At 39.9% G+C, this 20185-nt stretch overlaps 1 protein-coding gene across 4 annotated transcripts in view; it reads right to left on the bottom strand.

Annotated features, from left to right (window-relative positions):
- ARC3 (GTP binding protein) overlaps positions 1-20185 on the bottom strand; it is a 306484-nt gene that overhangs the window by 214947 nt on the left and 71352 nt on the right. For all 4 annotated transcript variants that reach the window (XM_089810572.1, XM_089810570.1, XM_089810571.1 and 1 more), the window contains one exon: positions 3931-4001. In XM_089810572.1, coding sequence (XP_089666698.1) covers positions 3931-4001 — 71 coding nt within the window. The remainder of the gene's footprint in view (positions 1-3930; positions 4002-20185) is intronic.

The following is a 20185-nucleotide window of genomic DNA, read 5'->3' as shown; positions in this document are numbered from 1 at the left end:
CGCAAGATGAGAGTATCAAATATAAGGATTGCCTAGGAATACAAGTTCTAACAATTCTGATTTTCATAATAGTGATGGAGTGTGTTCGTATCAACCTAAAACATAAGAGGGTTCACATGCAGATGATGTTAGTCCTCAAGACTTGGGCATTTCTAATACAAAATATGATGCAGCCTCAAGTTATAGTGAGTCTACTTTTCATATTGGGCTATAGGAAATGAATCAGAGAATTCATGGGTTGGTAATAGGTTCTAGGACCGCGACTTAAACAGACTTCAAGTTACATGTGAAGTGGGAATGTGTGAGGAGACTGTTGTAGCAGCGGCTTCCCCTTTACCAGATGAGCCATTTGTTGAGGTTCTTAGCAGCAATACCTCAGTTGTTTATATGTGCAAAGATGATAGCACACATGATATTGTTGATCATGACGTGAGCATGGTGGATACAACTTCCTATTACAGTGTGGATTGTGGATCAAAGAGCTTGCATGGGAGTTATGAATTCTAGAGACATCATTAGTTGGGCAAGTGAAGGTGAGTGACAGTCGAATTGCCACAACCATTGAGCATTTTAATATTGCTCGTCAGACGTTGGTCATATTTGGTTGGGATACTCTAATATTGGATGGGCAATAGTGATAATGTCCTTTGCTTGCTGGAGATCTATTCACTTCCAAATGCTATCAGAATAATGATACATAATTACTTACGGTTAGTAGCTGACAGAGACTATCTTCTTGAATGGGGTGGGTTGCACTTGTGATAGTGGCCTTTCCCTGGTAGAGATCTATTCACTTTGAGAAGCTATCAAGATAATGAAACATATTTACTTGCAGTTATTAGCTACGAGAGACTATCTTCCTGAGTGAGGTTGCACTTGTTATGATGCATTGATGGGAAAGGAATGAGCTTGAGGCAACTACAGAGCTATTAGAGAGCACCTAGCAGGCTCTTCAGGAGTCTACAATCACGGTTATATGAGGTTACTATGGTGTTGAGATGATTACAGCCTTCACCAACTACGGATGCAGTTCAGCTTCCTACATTAGCAATTGGTGATGATTTGATATTCATGGGTTGTAGTAAGGATATGGCTATATCTGTCATATATTTAGGTGCAATAAACTCATTCAGGATGAGTACTTTGGTTGAGAACTATATAGATCCACTTATTGTATCAAATTATGTGGTGGTCAGCACTTTGTAAGATGATGTAGGATAGATTGTTGATAGCACTTGTATGGTGGTTGTGGATTCTCCATAGAGTTGTATGTTAGTAGAAAGCATCACTCCATCACCTTTCATAGGGGGCATGTACATTGTCACCTGGTTTGAAGTATGGATCTCATGTTGATTTGTTTCCCTCTCTAGGAAATAAATATGTCATTTTATCTCATGCAATTGATGTTGATAGATAGCTTGTTGTGTCACAAAGTCAGAGTGATCGGATGCAGGTTTCACAAGATAGGGTTGATTCCACCTTATTTCGTTCTTACTACGCCCATAATTTCATCGAATAGTTACTTGAGTCCAAACTTTCAGAAGGGAACTTTTGGAATCACCGAGGCTACTCTCGTTCGAGGTTCTCGCAGCATTCAGCATTTGGTGGGAGCAATTATAGAAACTTTGACTACAATGCTTCCTTGTCAAGATTTCATGGTTGGGTTTGCAAAGAGGGTTACCAGAGACCCTACCCAATCAGTTGTTCAAGGTCAAAATTTGAAACCATCTTCGGATTCTTGAGTTGTTAGTGATGAGCGATAGACAAGGATCGGAGCCATTTAAGGTAACTACACAATGAGGAGTGCTCATCATTTTTCTTCAGATTTGCAAGTACAGGACTTGGTGATGGTCAATATGGATTGGCTCCAAGAATATACCATCCTTTATCGAATGGGTATGTTCCATCTTTAGTTGATGCAGTTAGTAGCTGCAAGCTGGTGAACTCCTTACAGAGTCAGTACATCCATGGCATTTTAGCAGAGAATGGATTTCTTATCCATGGAGGACTAACAAAGTGTAGTATGGGTTTTAGTGTAGCAGATGATTCCAGACATTCATACCTCCTTATGATGGATGCATGTGAGTTTTGTTTTTACTGGGAAAAGGCACTCATTTTATGTGAAGGGATTAATAGCCTTTTTAAGGTTAAAAGTGGGTGGCCAACGGTTTGAGTTTGAAACGTCAACCCCCTCAAATCCCGTATACTACTCTCCACCAATCTGTCAAGCACATAGCTTGTCTATATATCCGGCCAACATTATTGTCGATAAAGATAAGACCTACAAAAACAAATTCTAAACCCTATTTTAACATAAGGAAAGCTCAGATTAATATGAGCCAAACCTATTTAAGGGGTTGAGAATATTTTTAAAGATGTAGTTTGAAATTGGGATATTGGAGGATATTTTGTAAATATTATGGTTAACTCCATTTTAGCATTTGTAAAAGTATATAAAGGGGTAGTTTAGGATTGGCAGATCAATTGGAATTTCCTTGGAGAAATTAGACAAGTTGGTAATACAAGTTTATGAACTTGGAGAGAGAGAGATTTTTTAGTGGTAGCCATTGATTTGGCAAACTCCGTTATCAGACTCTGTTTGCATCTACTTTCTTCTTCTCTTTTATTTGTGCTTCATCACTTTATGTTCTACGTTTTTAATGTTTGAGTCACTTGTATTTGTTAAGCATACAATTAAGCAATTGTCATAGATCCTAAATCAGATCAACTTCCCATTTGCCATGGCGTTTCTGCCTTAACAGGTATGGTGAATTTCGTGTGAGAAAAACAGAATGAATGTCTTCTGGTGTTGCCCAACATTTGGGGGTCTTTTAGTGTGTCACAGTAGATACCATGATCCATTTGTACAAGCCATAGTCTAAATTGCAAGCATATGAAAATAAAAAGAGTTAGAAGGTCAATTAGTTGTAGATAAGATAAGATAAGAGGACTGCAAGAATGGTTTGATACAGACAACTGCACGATCATAAAAAAATTACCATTCCTGTAATTACTTCTAGACAAAGGGAGAGTAGAAAGTTGAGTTATTACTGCTTACAAGTGATTCTTCCAACACTGAGGTCCCGGGGCTTAAATCTAGTGCAGACCTTTATAGCTGATGCTTCTTGTTATTTCCTCATAGTTTCATTCAACTGCAACTTTCTTTCATATTCAATTTCAGAAGAACACTAAACCTTGCAATATACAGAGTCAACTCTCAATCAATTCAAATTAAGTCTAGTAGGCTGGCATTTATATCTGCGAATTCACCATTTCCCTTGGTTGTTAATAAAAAAAATATTGGAGAGTAATCTGCTTCCTCTCAGGATTGTCCATTACAACCCCATCAACCGTAGTCATTTTGAGGTGGGCATTATCAAGCCCTCAATATGCCTTTTTGCAATGCTCAGTGATGATGTCATTTGTTCTTTGAGCCCAAGCTTTGCTGGCAATGTGTGATGGTGTTAGGTTTCATTCATGGTTGCCCACTTTCATCCCCATTAGCTTCAAGCTTCATTGAGGAGTTCTTCCCTCAAACAGCTAATTATGATTGTACTTATATCTTAAGATCTAGAGCCTAAGCACTTTTAGATTACCTTTTCTTTCTATTTTTGTTTTTACTCCTATTTTAGGCTACTTTTCATAACCAAAGATTCTTTATTCAGTATTTCTCCATTGTTACAAACATTTTTCAAAACCCACTACCTACTTTGGCAATTTGTGAGCGGTGCTGTAATGTTTGTCTGTTTTGTTTTGTATCTTAATTTATTAAGGCTACAAATGATGTAAATACAACACAATCTACAAAGCAACATGAACGTGACAAGCTCATATAACATGATTTACATTCTGATTTCAAACAAGGATATATTGAGATTTAAAACCTTCACACATAATGATTTAAGTGGGAGAAATAAAAGTTTTACGTACAAGAACAATAATACCACCCAAAGACATGGAGTCTTCCACAAGAAGATCATCCATAACCTCCTCATTTGCACCTGCACACAATGTGATAGTGTTACAATCTAAAGAGAGGTGTCATCAGCTAGGATATTTATTTATAATAACAAATAAATAATCATTGAATGTTGATACAATTTATAGTCCATTAAAAAACACCTGTTTTGGCATAAAAATATTTACATAAAATAAATGACAAGATGCTACAAAAGTTTCAAAAGTGTAATGCCCCATTTTTGGGATTGCCCTAGAATTACAAATTCCATTAAAATAAGAATTGAATATGGTTAGAGATATAACTTTAACATTTGAAATACCGTTTAACATGGTGAGTCTTGGTTAAAGTCCAGTACATCACCAAATAAGGAACAGGAACACATATATACAAACTAATTATATTCTCAGTATAATATAATCCACATTAAGCTTTACAATTTGATTATTCAGAAGAGATATACAATTCTAACTTAGGATGAGACAATAATAACCAATGCATATTTGGATTTCAAAAATACTACTTGTAGCATTTATTTTCCATATAGATTATCCCTCACAAATTTTGAAATTACTGTCATTTGTATGATGTAACTTATGCCCATTCCACTGTGGGCCTTATCTATTACCTGTTAAGTACCAGAATTTGCACTCGATACTCAACTAAATGAGTTCAATAATCCTAGCATAACATGGGAATCACTTCAATACGGGACATGCAATTGAAGTGACAACTCTGGTTTCTAGGCCGGTTCCTATAAGATGCTTCACTTAAAACTCGAAAACTTGTAAGAGAAAGGGATAGAAAGATGACAAAAAACAAAAAAAACTAAACCTATGGTGATGCACCTAAAGTTTGATTGGTGATATTCAAAGAACTTTTACACTTGAAAACCATGAAACATTTTTCAAACTCACACAACTTACCTAACACGTGCATGCACATAAATATTCTGCAGAAAGGTTAAAATGGCTATTGCTCTAGTAAAGGAAAAAGAACATTTCACAGTAGAGAACACATTACATCTGTTGTCACAACCTGCAACCCATGCCATACATTTATCACAGAATACTGAATAGATACAAAAGTGAGACAAAAACTGAAAGGAAAATAAAGCTTTCACTAACAATTTGATCAAATCACACTAACAAAACTCTACAAATGACAAGAAAATGATGAAATATGCCAAAACAGTCTCCAAGGTAGCTTTCCAATATCATCGACTGAGTTACAAAATAATGCAAAAAATATGCCCAAAGGATCCAAAAAAATCACAAAGAGCCAAAACTGCACAAGAAAGAACTCCTTCAAAATGAGTTGCAAAACTTATAAGTACAAACTCAAACTCCACCTCTTGTGGTTGAATCCAACCACAAAAGGCCGAGAAATAGGAGTCAAAAACTCACTGAAAAGAAGCCCTCAACTTGGAAAAAAAAGAACCTAACAACTCATCAAAACTGCCCCTAAAATGCTCCAATTGCTCATAAATGGCTTCTAAAAAGTTGGAGGAAGTCAAATTCAACCTTCCTTAATGAACTCAACCATTTCTTAAATACGCTACACTTGTCTTCAAACAACTCAAACTTCCCCTTAGAAACTCCAAGTCATTTACATCTAATTTGAATTCAAAACTCAAAGAACTCCCTCTTTAATCATATTTTGCTGCATCCTGATTTATTACTAAATAATTGATTTATAAGTCATCAATTACCTAATAGTACATTTTTTAAAATATTTGCAACAAAATAAGAAACCATTTATAAATACAAAATTATATAACTTAAATAAAAGTTACATATTAATATATGAACAAATAATAATAAGTTCCTTCAAAACAAAAATAAAGGAACGGACCCAAAATCATTATCAATTTGCACATTGCTTGTAAAAGCCAAAAGGTAAAGCCAAAACGCAATGTTCATTATATTTCTCAATTGTAAAAATCAATTGTAAATATCATTGAATGATTAATACAAAGAACATTTACATATTTCAGTTTGGCTCATAATGAAACATGATTTTCTGTAGAAGTGAACAGAATGTAGGAAGCAAATAGACATACTTGTATGAATCCTTTTGAAATGAAAATATGCTAGAGCTAAATTTCAGCATGTGTAGAAATTTAATAACATTACCTTTGTATGTTGTAGCTCATGCTAATTCCATTGCAAGCCTTGCCTAGTACCTTTGTATGATGTAGCACAATCCATTCGACCACATCCTTAACTAATTCATGAGATTCTAATCTAATCAATACTCTATGTTCCATATGTTTGATTATTACAGTCTGGAGAATAATCTTTACTTAATATATACACACACATACATATATATACACATCCATATATATCATAGTTCCCAAACTCGGACTTAGCAAGGCCGACTTGACTTGTGACTCAGCTACGACTCAACAAAATGAAAAACCCCTTGACATTTAGAGATTTTTAATGATTTAAAACTTGTTTCATGCACCATTAAGATACTATAACATCATCAAATAGAAGCTGATTTGTCATCACAAACATAAACAAGGAATATAAATGATAAATCCATCATATACGTAAAATGTAAATTGTAGCTAAGTCTATCAAGAATATGGGATTGAAACCAAAGAGATTTTGGATAGAATGAGTTAAAAACTTAAACCTGACAATCCTTGTTCTAGCTTCAATTTGACCTTAGAAAGCCAAGATAGGTTATGGGGTGTTAAAAGAGTTGAAGGCGTGCCAAATATTTGGATTTGGCTAAGTGTGGAATTTTTTTGGAAACCACAAAATCTAGATTTTGCATCTTAACTTTTATGAAGATGAAACCTATCTCAAACATCCTAACAGTATTTATACAGATATAACTTATACTTAAATGTTATATTTGTATAAATCATCCCACCCCCTGAGCCAAGTGTTGAATAGCAGAGTAAACATGCAAGCATATGCTCGGACCCGATCAAGTTATGCATGCTCGAACTTAGCAAGTTGGGCGAGTCGTGCCCCAAAACTCTGCAAGCCAAGTAGCAGAGTTGTCTAAACTTGCCAAAGTTTACTACTCATATAATAGATACATGCAAATTCTAGTTATTAAACTTTTATATAAACAAATACCGCACATTCAATGGATATATGAGTGTGTATTGTTGTTCGTTATTTTGTATTTACAAAATTGGGCAATGTTTACCGTACGGGTAAACTAGATTAATGCATACAGATAACTGGAACACGAACAGCAGAACTTCTATTATTATTCGCATACGCCAGACATTACATACAAAGCATATCATATCACAAGATGTATTACAATGATCCCAGACGGGATATAAATACTACCGCCGAACCTTCCCGAAGGAGTCTGTCGGCCACAAATATTCTATCCGTTACAAACTATTTATCGACGACGTCGGCTACAGAATACAGAAACACCGCCGGACATCACCCCGTCGGCTACAAAAACACCGCCGGGACCATCCAGTCGACTGACACCATCCCCCCCAAAAAAACAGTCGTCTCCTAACGACTAACACAATATCTTAGACAAATTAACAAACAAAATACATTAACGAACCAATTGCAACAAGAAAAATCCGCTTCTATCCCATCACTTCCACATTCATCTCGTACCTGTAGCCTCTGCTAACACAATACTGTCTCCTCAAGCTAACCTTGATAGCCACTCGTGCTACTTTCTCTGTCCAACTCCTCGGTACCCCGAGCCAAGTGTCGCTGCACTGCCTCCAACTCGATGATCAACTCCTCCCAAGCTCTGTACGCATCCACCAAGACAACCTCATAGCCAACACCTGCTCCCACTGCCTCTGGTACACAGAAAGTCCATGCCTGCAGCAACTTCAACTCTTCTCAACTGGTCAAACTCCCACGACTGATATCCGCAACGACTGGGGGTCCAAGGGGCAGCGCCCCCGGCGGGGTCGAGGGGCAGCGCCCCGAGTGCATTCCCTGTCGCAGTACACCATTTCTGTCATTTTCTATCGATTCTACACTTTTTCTGGCAACCATTGATGCGTCCCCTTCCCTTTGGCACCATCTGTAACTCATTCTGAACAACTTGAATCTGTCGTCTTCTTTTTTTTTTTCTTTTTTTTTTTTGCAATTTCTCCTTCCTAACGAAATTACTGTGCCTCTCGAAACTCTTGGTGGAAATCCTAATCCTCTGGATGGAAACTGCCGAGCGCACAAATTGAGAACCGCCAATCGGCAAAAGCATGATGGCCAATTGCCCGAGAACAGCCTTCCCCCGTATGCCGACGCCAGTTACGTTGTTCAATTGAAGCACAGAGAAAACCCAAGAAAGTGCATCGAAATCTTGTATTCCCACGGAAAAGTCTTCTGGCCGGAGGAGTTTTCTAAGTTCTATGCCCGCAGTCCTCTTCCTTTTACCGGCATAGACTTCTGGTGAGACTGTTTTCTTTTAAGCCCGCAGCCTTCCTATTTACTGGTGAAGACTGCCCGCACGGAGGAGATTTTAGGAGGTTTCGAAGGAAAAAAAAAAAAATGTTTAAGCCCACGGGGCTTTCCTTGGCAAAGAATGTTTTATGCCCGCGGACAGTTCCTCTTCACTCCCGCGGACAGGCTGCTGTCCGCGGGGTCTTTGACTTCACCCGCGGACAAGCTATTGCCCGCGGGCCTTTCTGTCCACAGGGCCCCCAAATTTTTTCTTTTTTCTTTTTTTCTCAAATTTTTTTTTTTTTTTTTTTTCAATGTTTTTTTTTTTTTTAAAGCACCTCAAATTTGCCTCCAGGCGTCGCCATTCTGCAACGACGACGACAAGGGAATCATCTGATCATTCTGTGACGATGACGACATCTTCCTGGCATGGTAGGATTCGTTGACTACGTGAGGTACCTCTTGCCCGTCCAATGTTCCCAACTTTACCACTCAATTGTCGCCGACCTCCTGGATCTGATATGGTCCAAGCCATCTGGCCTTAAACTTTTCCACTTTAATTTCATTCCGACCGTCATACGCCTTACATCTATTCTGTGCCACCTCCGTCACCCACTGTGCCTGCGGTCGTCACGCAACTAGATTATTTCCTTGCTGTCGGTGCCCTTCCACTAATTTTATGCTGCGGTGTAACCTTTTCTTTCCGCGCGGTCCATTCACCATGTACCGAAAAATGGGATCTTTTGTTTTTCTGTGTTCAGACTGTATGTTCTTCCCCTCAGCTTCAGCCATGGCAGCTTTTCCTTCTTCCGCTTCCCTGCATTCCTCCAGACATTTGTTTTCCTCCTTTTTCTCATCTTCGTCGAGCCTTAGCATATTACAACTCAGAAAGAGTTCGTAGTCTTCTATCTGCCAGTGGTAAAGGCCATTCATCGAGTCCAGGTCGTCGTCATTCGATCCTCCGTCAAGTCTCAATACTCCCTCTTCATCTGGTTCCATTCTCCTCTTTCCTTCATCATCACTCTCGCCTTCACTGTCAGAATCTGACAATGCTGCCTCCTCGCCAACCATTTGCGTGTGCAGGTCAATTATGAATCTTTTGCCTCCGTGCTCCATTGATAAGGTATTTCGTTTCCAATCATGTTTTACTTTTGCTTGCACCAACCAATCCCATCCCAAAATAGCATCATATCCTTTTCTTTTCAATGGAATGACTAAGAAATCCAATAAAAATGGTTGCGTACCAATGGTTACCGGTTGTGCCCTCAAGGTTCCTAATGGTTTGATCCTGTGCTGGTCCGCCGTGAGCAACTGGAATGTCGATGACCACAACGTCGACTTCCCCAACTTCTTCCAAGTATCCTCCGGTAAGATATTTACGCTGAACCCTTCGTCAACAATTGTCTCTGTCAAAACATTTCCCAAAATCCCCATCTCGACGACCGTCGGATGCCGTCCGGAGGTGAGTGCCAGCAGCATTGGGTCTGTTGTCGTCACTTCCCTACTGTCCCTTCCTGTGTCCTCTGTTGCTTTCGAAAACGGTGTATGATTCAGAATGGCCGTCTGTAACTGGGGCATTGTGAGAAGGAGGTCACTTATCTTGATCGGTATCTCCGTTTGTAAGATTTGTCGTACAATGTTTTGTTCTGCAAAGTTCCTTGCCAAGGTGCCGGTGATATCCTTCAACTGATATGTCCCCGCCGACGATGCCTTTGCAATGTCCGCCTGGGCTTCCCCCACTTTTCTCTTTTCCTCCGCTTGCCTCCGTGTAATTGCCAAAACCTCCTCTACATCCATGCCAACAGTGATCAAGTTTACTCCAGCCTTTCGACACTTGGAATCTTCGTGATCACCGGGTCCGCACCATCTGCATAATAATTTCGGTGTGTTTGCCACTGTACAATCCCGCGCAAAATGACCCCACAAATTACACGCTTGGCATTGAACGATTGGCCGTCTGTTTGCATCATACTGAGTTCGACTTCGGCTCCCATTATTATTGTTATTATTGTTATTATTTTGCCTTCTGTTATTATTCCTGTATCCTCCGGATGTAGCACCGACAGTATTCGTGTTTCCGCTACTACCCGACGGGGAAGCCTCCTGTGTGAGAAACACCTGCGGAGATCCTCTTGTCTTCATGTTAAAGGGGCACTCCTTTGTCGAATGGCCCATGATCTGACAAATGTCACAGAATTGGTTCTTTGGACACGATTCTTTAGTATGCCCGTCTGTCTTACACTCCGTGCACCACAGCTCACTGCCTTTTGGCTCCTTCTGCATGTTTTTAAATTCCTTCATCATGCGAACCATATCCTTCTGTAGGGCACGAACCTTCTTGTTGTTGCCTTTGTCGTCGCCGCTATCATCTCCGGCAGGCTCGTCGTCATCAGAATCAAAGGAGCTAGTTTTCTTCTTCTTTGTCTTCTATTCACTTTCAAGGTCCAGTGCTCTGTTATACGCATCCACATATGATGACGGTGGAACAATTTTCATTTTCCTCCGCAATTTTGATCGTAGGCCGTCCACAAACCATCTTTTCTGCAATCCGTCCGCCGGCTTGCTTTCCATTTTGTTTATTAAGTCTTTTAATATCCTGGCATAGACGCAGACAGTTTCGTGCTTCCCCTGTTTGGTATTGAAAATCTCCGTTACGATTTCATTATCATCTCACAAGAGTTTAAATTCCGCCAAGAACTCCTTTTTAATGTTATCCCAGGTATCTAGCTTTTGTGGATCCGTATCCGAAAACCAATCAATCGCGACACCCCGTAGGGTTGCCGGAAATTGCCTGACCCATTCGTCGGCATCTATGATTCCATTTTCCCGCCAAATCGTCTCACATGTCTTACAATGTCGGATGGGGTCGGCTGTACCATCGCCTTCAAATTTCGGCAGCTTTTCTTTGGGTTCCGCCATCACAACACGGGAGGTCTGCACTGTCACACCGGAGGTCTGCACTCCTACATCGGCGATCGGCACTCCCACAGTCGGCGCTCCCACACCGGCAGTCTGAACTCCCACACCGGCGGTCGGCACTCCCACACCGGCGGTCTGCACTCCCACACCGGCAGTCTGAACTCCCGCACCGGCGATCTGCACTCCTGCACCGGAGGTGTCGACAGCTGCGAACCTTGGTGAAGAAGGATCCTCTGAAATTGTTTCCCGTGGAAGTCTATCTCGGACGAAGAGGTCACTCCACGCTCGTGCTCCCTCGGCACTGCGAGCCGTGCGAGTTAATGCTCTTCCATCTGAATTTTCTTCCCTCGGCGAACACAAATTCAAGAACTCCTCCCGTGCTTCTTCCACCAATTCCACCCGCTGCCGAGTCTCCTCCAACAATTCCTCCGCACTTCGGTTTCCGTCGGCAATCTTCTGAAATCTTCGTCGGCGTTCGGCTTGCTGTGCCAGAATTAAATTCTCCTGCACAGTACGGATTCCATCTTTTCCCTTCGCCTTATTCCGATCCTTGTTAAGCTGATTTGGCATTAATCTTCATTCCTCCCACCTTCCAGATTCATAAGGCAACGGCGCCAAATGTTTACCGTACAGGTAAAAGAAATCAACGCATACAGACAATGAAACAAAATAGCAAAATTATATTCGCATATGCCAGACATTACATATAGAGCATATCATATCGCCAGATGTATTACAATGATCTCAGACGGGATATAAATACTACCGCCGACCCTTCCCGAAGGAGTCCGTTGGCCACAAATATTCTATCCGTTACAAACTATTTATCGACGACGTCAACTACAGAATACAGAAACACCGCCGGACATCACCCCGTCGGCTACAGAAACACCGCCGGGACCATCCAGTCGGCTGACAGGCAAACCTGTGCAATTTTTCATGGATTAGTACTTTAAATTCTCTAAGGTAGGCATCCTAAAGCATTTTTCAAAGAAAATTGGTTCTACCTTGGATTGGCCTAAGTTTCTCGTCCTTCAAATGCCATTTTCAAATACTTTTGTCGAGTTTTTCTTTGCCATCCTTGCAAAATTAAGTGTTTCTTTCCTGACTGCAAGTGCACAATTCTTGGAAATCTCAAGTCTTTATTTCATATTTTTGTTTATTTTGTTTGTTTTTTTCTCTTGTTGTCCTAGGTATTTTGCTTTTTTAATCCTAGTCATTTTGAGGTATTTTAGACCTTAATACATGTTATATTCTAAGAGAAAATAACGAATGAAGCTACTTGCAATTGGGTTTTTTGAATTCCTTATTGAAAAACTTGCAATATATAATCAAAATATCAAAGGCTTCTTAAGTCATGCATCAGATTTTTTAAAAGCCATTACAAATCATTTATGGAAGGCATTTGTTTGCAATGGAGAATTTAAAGTCCTACCTTGCATTTATAATAACATTTTTAAGGAGTCCATTATTTTAATGAAAATGTTATATTTGTAATCGGGCTTTTAAAAGTTAGATTACAAATCTTTGGTGATATTAAAGTTGTTTTTGGGTTATAAAGCATTCTTTGACTCCCACTATTGTTTATGAAGCCCCACATTCCATAAAGTGCACCATTTTTTAACAAAGGTGCTTGTGAAAGATGTTTTTAATGTACCAACCACGTTATCTCTCTCAAATTTAAAAACGTTTTATGCTTGTGTCATTAATAAAGCCCAATATTGTGTCTAGCGTCAACAGTTTTAAATGAGAACCATTTTCTTCATGACTATACACTTGCAGTCACATAGATGAAAACCGACACTAATTGGTTGAGGCATTTTTGTAAGTATTTTTTGCATTCATAGTTGTGAACCCCGACCAGCCATCTGAAGGTGATTTTGTTTAAGAAGGCTAAGTTTAAAGTATCAAACATTTGCAAGTGATGATACAAAGCCTAACATCAAGAATTAGGGCATTGTTGAAAGCATCTTGTGCTTGAATTATTGAAAACAAAGAACATTTGTCTGACTCGGTCGTCATTTCTGGCTGAGATTGAATTTGAATTTGTAAATGCGAACACAGACCACAATTTAAAGGTGGAATGATTCCTTGACTTGCTAGGATTGAGGATTTTGCTTTACAATCTTTGTCATTTGTCAAGTGAATTGTCAAAACTGGAAATTGCATTGATTGAGGGAAAGGGATTTGGTAAATTTTTTGCTTTCCCTAAACACCTATATAATTGTGATTTGAAGATTTTTTCATAGATTTGTGTTAATGTTTAGTGTCAAAGAAGCAAAACATGAATTTATTGGTATTCTGAAATACTGCTGATTCCATAATCACAGAGCTTTAAGCATACATATATGCATATATATAAATGTACGTATACACATATATATGCTTACATCCCTGTAATAGTACACAGATTAAACAAGCAGTACTGAGATCATGTTGTTTATTTAATCGGCAGACTTCGTAATGATCAGGCACTATATTTACCATGCCTTGTATCGGGTTTCATACATATCGTGCCTTGCTCCTATCAAGTGTTAACCCTTATTGGGCCCTGATTTATTATGGGGCAATAACATATATTAGTCAATTTTGGCAGTTACGTAAACTAACATGCCTCCGAAGAGGCATGTCCCTACGTAGCTCTTAGGCCACGTAGAGACATGACTCTTCGGAGTCATGTCTTTACATTTTGTATATATATCTATAACCTGCCGCAGGGAAAGTATCGATTACTTGGCATTTGAGTACCTGCCATAAGCATCAGTATATTGAAAACATTACTTACTGTTGTCTACATCATTTCATTTGTTACAAGCAATCCAGTGCTACGACTACTGCTGAAGGAGGAAGACAATCAAATATATTACTGAGGTCACAGCCAAAGATAAGTAAATATATTCTGCATAATTCAAATTAGAAATTCTCTGCAAGCATTCTTTTGTAATTGTTTATCTATCAGAGATCCACAATTTTAACAATTTGAGTCAGCAATCTTTGGGAATTTTTCCAAGTTTGTGCAAAGCATTCTCATTCAAAGTAGCAATTACATTGCATTCTTGAGTATTTTTGAGAGGCATGTCATTCTTTGTTTGCATTTAGTTTTCATTTTTGAAGAATATGAAATTCATCTTTTCCCTCTTTGCTTAAAATGCCAAGGATTTAGTATATATGAGATTTGTTTTGTTTTGGATTTGTATATGTGTTTGTGTCTTTGTGTTTGCAAATCTTTTCCACATTTGTAAAGGTCTTTATCTTTGAAAGTTTGACTATATTGTTCTCATAACAATACAAGTTCATCCAAAAAATGATGCAAGTAAAGATGCAGGTTTAACCTTCAAAGCAAGAGCTTCAAAAATGCATGTTTTTCCCCACTTGCAGTTGGATGTCAAAAATCTGATTGTGAGATCATTTGGCCAAAAAAAGCTAAAGGCTTTCCCTTACTTGCAATCCCAATTACAAGCAGAATATCTTCGTGAAAAGACTTAAAATTGGATTTCAAAACCCAATTCTAAGTAAGAAAGATATGCTTATGTTCCATCCACGTACAAAACCCAGGAAAACCCTGAAATTCATCTCTTTCCTCAGTTTAAAAGCTGATTTTGTCCATTTTTCTCCAATTTCCAATGCTTGAAACCCTTTCATTCATATCCTATATGCATACCCTTCCAGTACTGCAAGGTCAAAGTTCTATAAGTGTATTATGGGTTTGTTGGTGTCTCATGAAGATGTGCTCACTCTATGGAATTTTCATATTGCAGTTTCATCCACAAGTTTATTTGCTATGTGGGAAGAGGCAGCCTCTCTGATCAACAAGAGAAGGATGAAACATACATTAGATAAGTGCCACAACTCTATTCCGCCTTCATAGCTGACTTCTTTTGTTGATGAAATCAAAGATATGAGGATAGGACACATTGATCTGTCTGATTTCCTCAAAAGGGTTCAAACATCTACAAAAAAAAGATGGTTCTCTTCATTTAGACCAACATACGCCTTGTCTCTACTTTTCCAGTGGCTACTCTAGACCTGAATTCGTAATGGCAAGTGCAGAACACTTTGATTGCAAATCTAAAACCATCCAGCATGATTATGGAAGCATTATTATCAGGCTGGATCCAGAGTCAATTGATAAAATCTTCAAAGTTTTGCCTACTCCAGTACGTATAGATATATCAAAGGAAAAGGATTTGAAGAGGTGGAATGACAAGAAATAGGAATGCATCAAGTCTATGAATGAGAACTGACTTGTCAACAAGAGAACTCATTGTCCAAATGGTCAAAGATGTCCAGAGCAGACTTCCATGAGGAGATAAATGATTTGATCATTCTTCTCAACGAGATTATGGGCCTAAGGGAGTCCAATGTATTTGAGCCTTGGATGAACAAGTCCATTTTTTTATTGTGAGTTCTAAACAGAAGATTATTTTGGGTGAGATCATCATTTCTACCATGTGTGAGCAGCTAGCTTGTGTTCCTAACACTCTTACTTTCTGCATGAACTACTACTTGGCACACATTGTGGCTTCTTTTGGATCCCTTTCTAGTCTTTCAACCAAGGGTGATAAATCGTTGGTTCCAATTCAGGAGTATTACGAGCAGTTGACTTTGAGGCCTAATTGGGTGCATTACAGAAGAGTGCAAGACGCCTTCTACGAATATTACATGAAGCTTCTTGAGAAAACACTTCCAAAGAAGTGAGTTCCTAATGCACCTTGATATAAGTATGGATGCTTGTTTTGTAGTTTCCAAACATTACATACATAAGGGTTAGTTGTTACCAAGGTGATCCTTATACACTCTCATGGTATACCACAGAAAAGATCATTCTCATGGCACTTGCAAGACAACACATGGTGGTCCAAGCATATTAGTCAACTTAGCATAGACCTAGGGTTGGCATCTCCTTGGAGAATTTGCTCAAGAAAGAAGGTATGCTTTGATCAACGTTCCAAAGGCAAAGTGTGTAGAGACTGAACTGTCGGAGATCACTCTCAAGAACCTCAAATCCAGGACACAATTTGACTATCGAGGGATGAACAACAAAATTAGGAGAAGCTTCACACACATTCATCACCTCAAGGACATCTGGATTGACCTGCACACTAAGGATGATATAAAGGGGATGGATTACAGTAGTCTGACTATAAAATAGATTGTTGATTTCAATCTGACCCAAATTCCATAGGGTGTGGATGGTGTCAATGACATTCTTGATCCTAAGTACCATGAGCAGCAAGTCAAGAAGCTCCCCATTGAGCCTATTTTATGGTCACCCAAGGAGAGCACATCTAGTTTTTATAGGTTCCAACCTATTTTAGTCAATACCAATGCATGGCTAAAGAAAAGGGGCATAAAAACCACTAAAATCAAACCTCAAAAAGATTTTGACACTGTTAGTCAATTGGGCGCATATCAAAAATCATAGGTAAGGATGAGGATGGTCCTTCATCATCAATAGTTGTTGGGATACCAAAGCTCAAGATCAAAGGGGGCAAGGCCATGGTTATATCATCAAAGGAGATGAAGGAAGAGGCAGTACCGAAAATAATATAGGTTGAAACCAAAGAAGATGAGTTGCAGGAACTGGAAGATCCTATTCTACAGGTATTTCACGTTGAAAACGCAATGTTGATTCTTGTGATTCTTAAATCAATGTTAGTACTTGATGGGAGCTTATGTCTCCTCTTGACAATAATGTAGATTCATTCTCTACAATTTGAGCTCCTTCGATGAATACATCCAACATGGCTATTTTGTCAGTTGTTCTTGTAACCATTCTTGAGGAACACTGATAATTTGGAGAACGTCTCCGAAGCATATTCTACCCCCAATTTATCAAATGTCTCTGTGACTCTTCTTGATACGTCAATTGCACATTTTAATTGGTTCATGGATGAAGCTACTTAAAAGAATCAGGCACTTATAACTATTCAAACTAAGGCAACACCCATCATGACAACTATTGCATAATCAGGATCACTGTCTATCATGGCCGCCATCTCCACTTCTACTTAGAATGATTCCTCCAACCTACCTCCTTGGCTCAGTATTGTCAACTCGAAGAGGAAGAAGTAGGAAACCCTCCCAAAGAAATTCGACTTCAAGCAACTCAAGAAAGCCAGAACTCCAACAAGCAAAAGGGTAAAGATAGTTTCTAAAGTCATGATTGATCAAAACAAAATAAAGCATGCTGAAATTGCAGAGCCTTTGGTAGACAAACCGCAGGATGAATTACAAACATCTACTCCAGGTTCACGAGAGTGGAATAGGGTAAGGAGACTCAAATCGAATACTAGAAGGATGCACAAAATGCAATAACTTTACATTATCCAAGTAATGATCAATTATGGGCTTAGAAAAATTAGTTGACGAAGGAGATTTCCCATTTTCTAGAAGTCATTTAAAAGATGAGTAATTCACCTAAGTAGATTATGTAATGTTCCAGATGTATGGCCAACAATTTCATCCCTACAGTATTTTGTGTAATCAAGCTACCCATAGGTCACCTCCAAATGGTAATATCTTTGTAAGGTACCCAATCACTCTCGCACGAAATGTCTTCATACAATACCATGCCACTCCTATGCTTGTAAGGCAAGACCTCCACACAATTGCACATTACCACCGTATGGTGAGTTTCCAATATGACATTCATACGTACATGCCAATGTTTTCATTCAAACCACATGACCATGGTACTCTACACTGCACACGGCATATCGCACATCACTTGAATGCACTCAACATATTGCACACTCTACACTCTATATGCCACCCACACACACTCCACACGCACGCACTCTACACACCATCACATGCACTCTGTACACCACCCACACAACTACACGTTGCACACAACACAACAAAGGTCACTCATCCTAGTTTAGCACCCAATACTCAACCCCTTTGGATTTAACAACCTTCGCCACTCGACACCCTTTGGCTCCCATTAACACCCAAAACCTTCGGTACTCAACCTTCAACACTTGGTAAGCCCTTCACCACTACAACCTTTGGCTTCCTTTAACACCCAACACCTTCGATACTCAACCTTCAACACTTGGTATGTGGTGTCCAAATATTATACTCTATCTATGGCTATTATTATTATCCAAGGTAATGCAATAGATCATAGATCATGGTGTTTACCGCATAGGTTAATTAAGAATTGCACACTGATAATGAACACGAACACGAACAGCAGAACTCTTATTATTATTCGCATATGCCAAGATATTACATTAGGTTCTCCTCCTGATCATCATTACAATGATCCCGAAGGGAAATATAAATACTGTCCGAGGAACCTTCTCGAAGGTATCCGTCGGCCACATACAACATGCCAACAGTAATAATAGAACCTTCTGGATACATCTCGATACATGTCGGCTTGACAACACACTGACAGAAACCTCCCGATGCACCGTCGAGAACATCCTGAAACACCATCGAGAAGCTCCTGATACACCGTCGGGAACATCCTGAAACACCATTGGGAAGCTCCTGATACACCGTCGGGAACCTCCTGATACACCGTCAGGAACCTCCCGATACACCGTCGGGAACATCTTGAAACACCATCGGGAAGCTCTTGATACACCATCGGGAACATCCTGAAACATCGTCGGGAAGCTCCTGATACACCATCGGGAACATCCTGAAACACCATCGGGAACATCCTGAAACACCATCGGGAAGCTCTTGATACACTGTCGGGAACCTCCCGATACACCGTCGGGAACATCCTAAAACACCATCGGGAAGCTCCTGATACACCGTCGGAACCTCCCAATACACTGTCGAGAACATCCTGATACATTATTTCCTGACGACATCATCCCCCCCAAAAAGAAAAGTCGTCTCCCGACGACTAGACAACAAAAACTGTCTCCTTAACTGACCTTGATAGCCACCCATGCTGCTTAGTCTGCTTCCAACTCTGGGTCCACTGAGCCAAGTGTCGCTGAAGTGCCTTCAACTGGATGATCGGCTCCTCCCGAGCTCTCTACGCATCCGCCAAGACAGCCTCTCGGCCAACAACTACTCCTAGTGCCTCTAGTACACAGACAATCCATGCCTACAGCAGCTTCAAGTCTTCTCAACTGGTCACACTTCACGACTGATATCCGCAACGACTGGGAGTCTAGAGGGCAACGCCCCCGGCGGGGTCGAGGGGCAGCGCCCCAGGTGTGCTCCCTGTCGCAGTACAGGGCGGGGTCGAGGGGCAGTGCCCCTTGCCGCCAAGACCAGATTAGCACTCCGAAACCCACACAAAACTACATGGAACACACTATTTCTACAATTTCTTCTGATTCCACACTCTTTCTGGCAATCGCTAATACTTCCCCTTCCCTTTAACATCATTTGTTACTCATTCTGAGCATTCTTGATTTGTCGACACTTTTTTTTTTTTCTTAGTTTGGGAAAACCTCTTCACCCTACTTTTGGCCTGCATACCGCCTTCTGTAGGACTCTGTAATGTTGCGATTCACTTCCTTACTGACCACCATACGCAAGTCCTTCCAATACCTTGCGCCGTACTAGGACATGGCTTCTAGAGGACGTGATCATGCCGTACGGTGTCCTTGTTGCAAGTAGTACGGTGTCACCTTCAACAAGCTGTATGGTGGTGAAAGTACTTAGGCCAAAATGACGTACGGTGCTTCATCTAGGATACCGTACAGTGAATGTAATGTCGTACGGTGTTTAATTTGAATACTGCCGTAAGGAAGCCGTATGGCTTATTACACAAACATATTTCAAAATGGCAAGGACTTCTGTACGGTGATAGGACTAGGGGCGTTGTATGGTAACACAACCTCTCAATGCCGTACGGTGATGAACTTGAGAATACCGTACGGTGTGTATTGCCTGCTCCTAAAGCCGTACGGTCATGTGACCGTACAGTGTC

This window comes from Cupressus sempervirens, chromosome 11, assembly GCF_028749045.1.
Source record: "Cupressus sempervirens isolate cs-2001-9-10 chromosome 11, ASM2874904v1, whole genome shotgun sequence".
Classification (NCBI taxonomy): Eukaryota; Viridiplantae; Streptophyta; class Pinopsida; order Cupressales; family Cupressaceae; genus Cupressus; species Cupressus sempervirens.
This window is presented reverse-complemented; position numbering and strand designations above follow the sequence as displayed.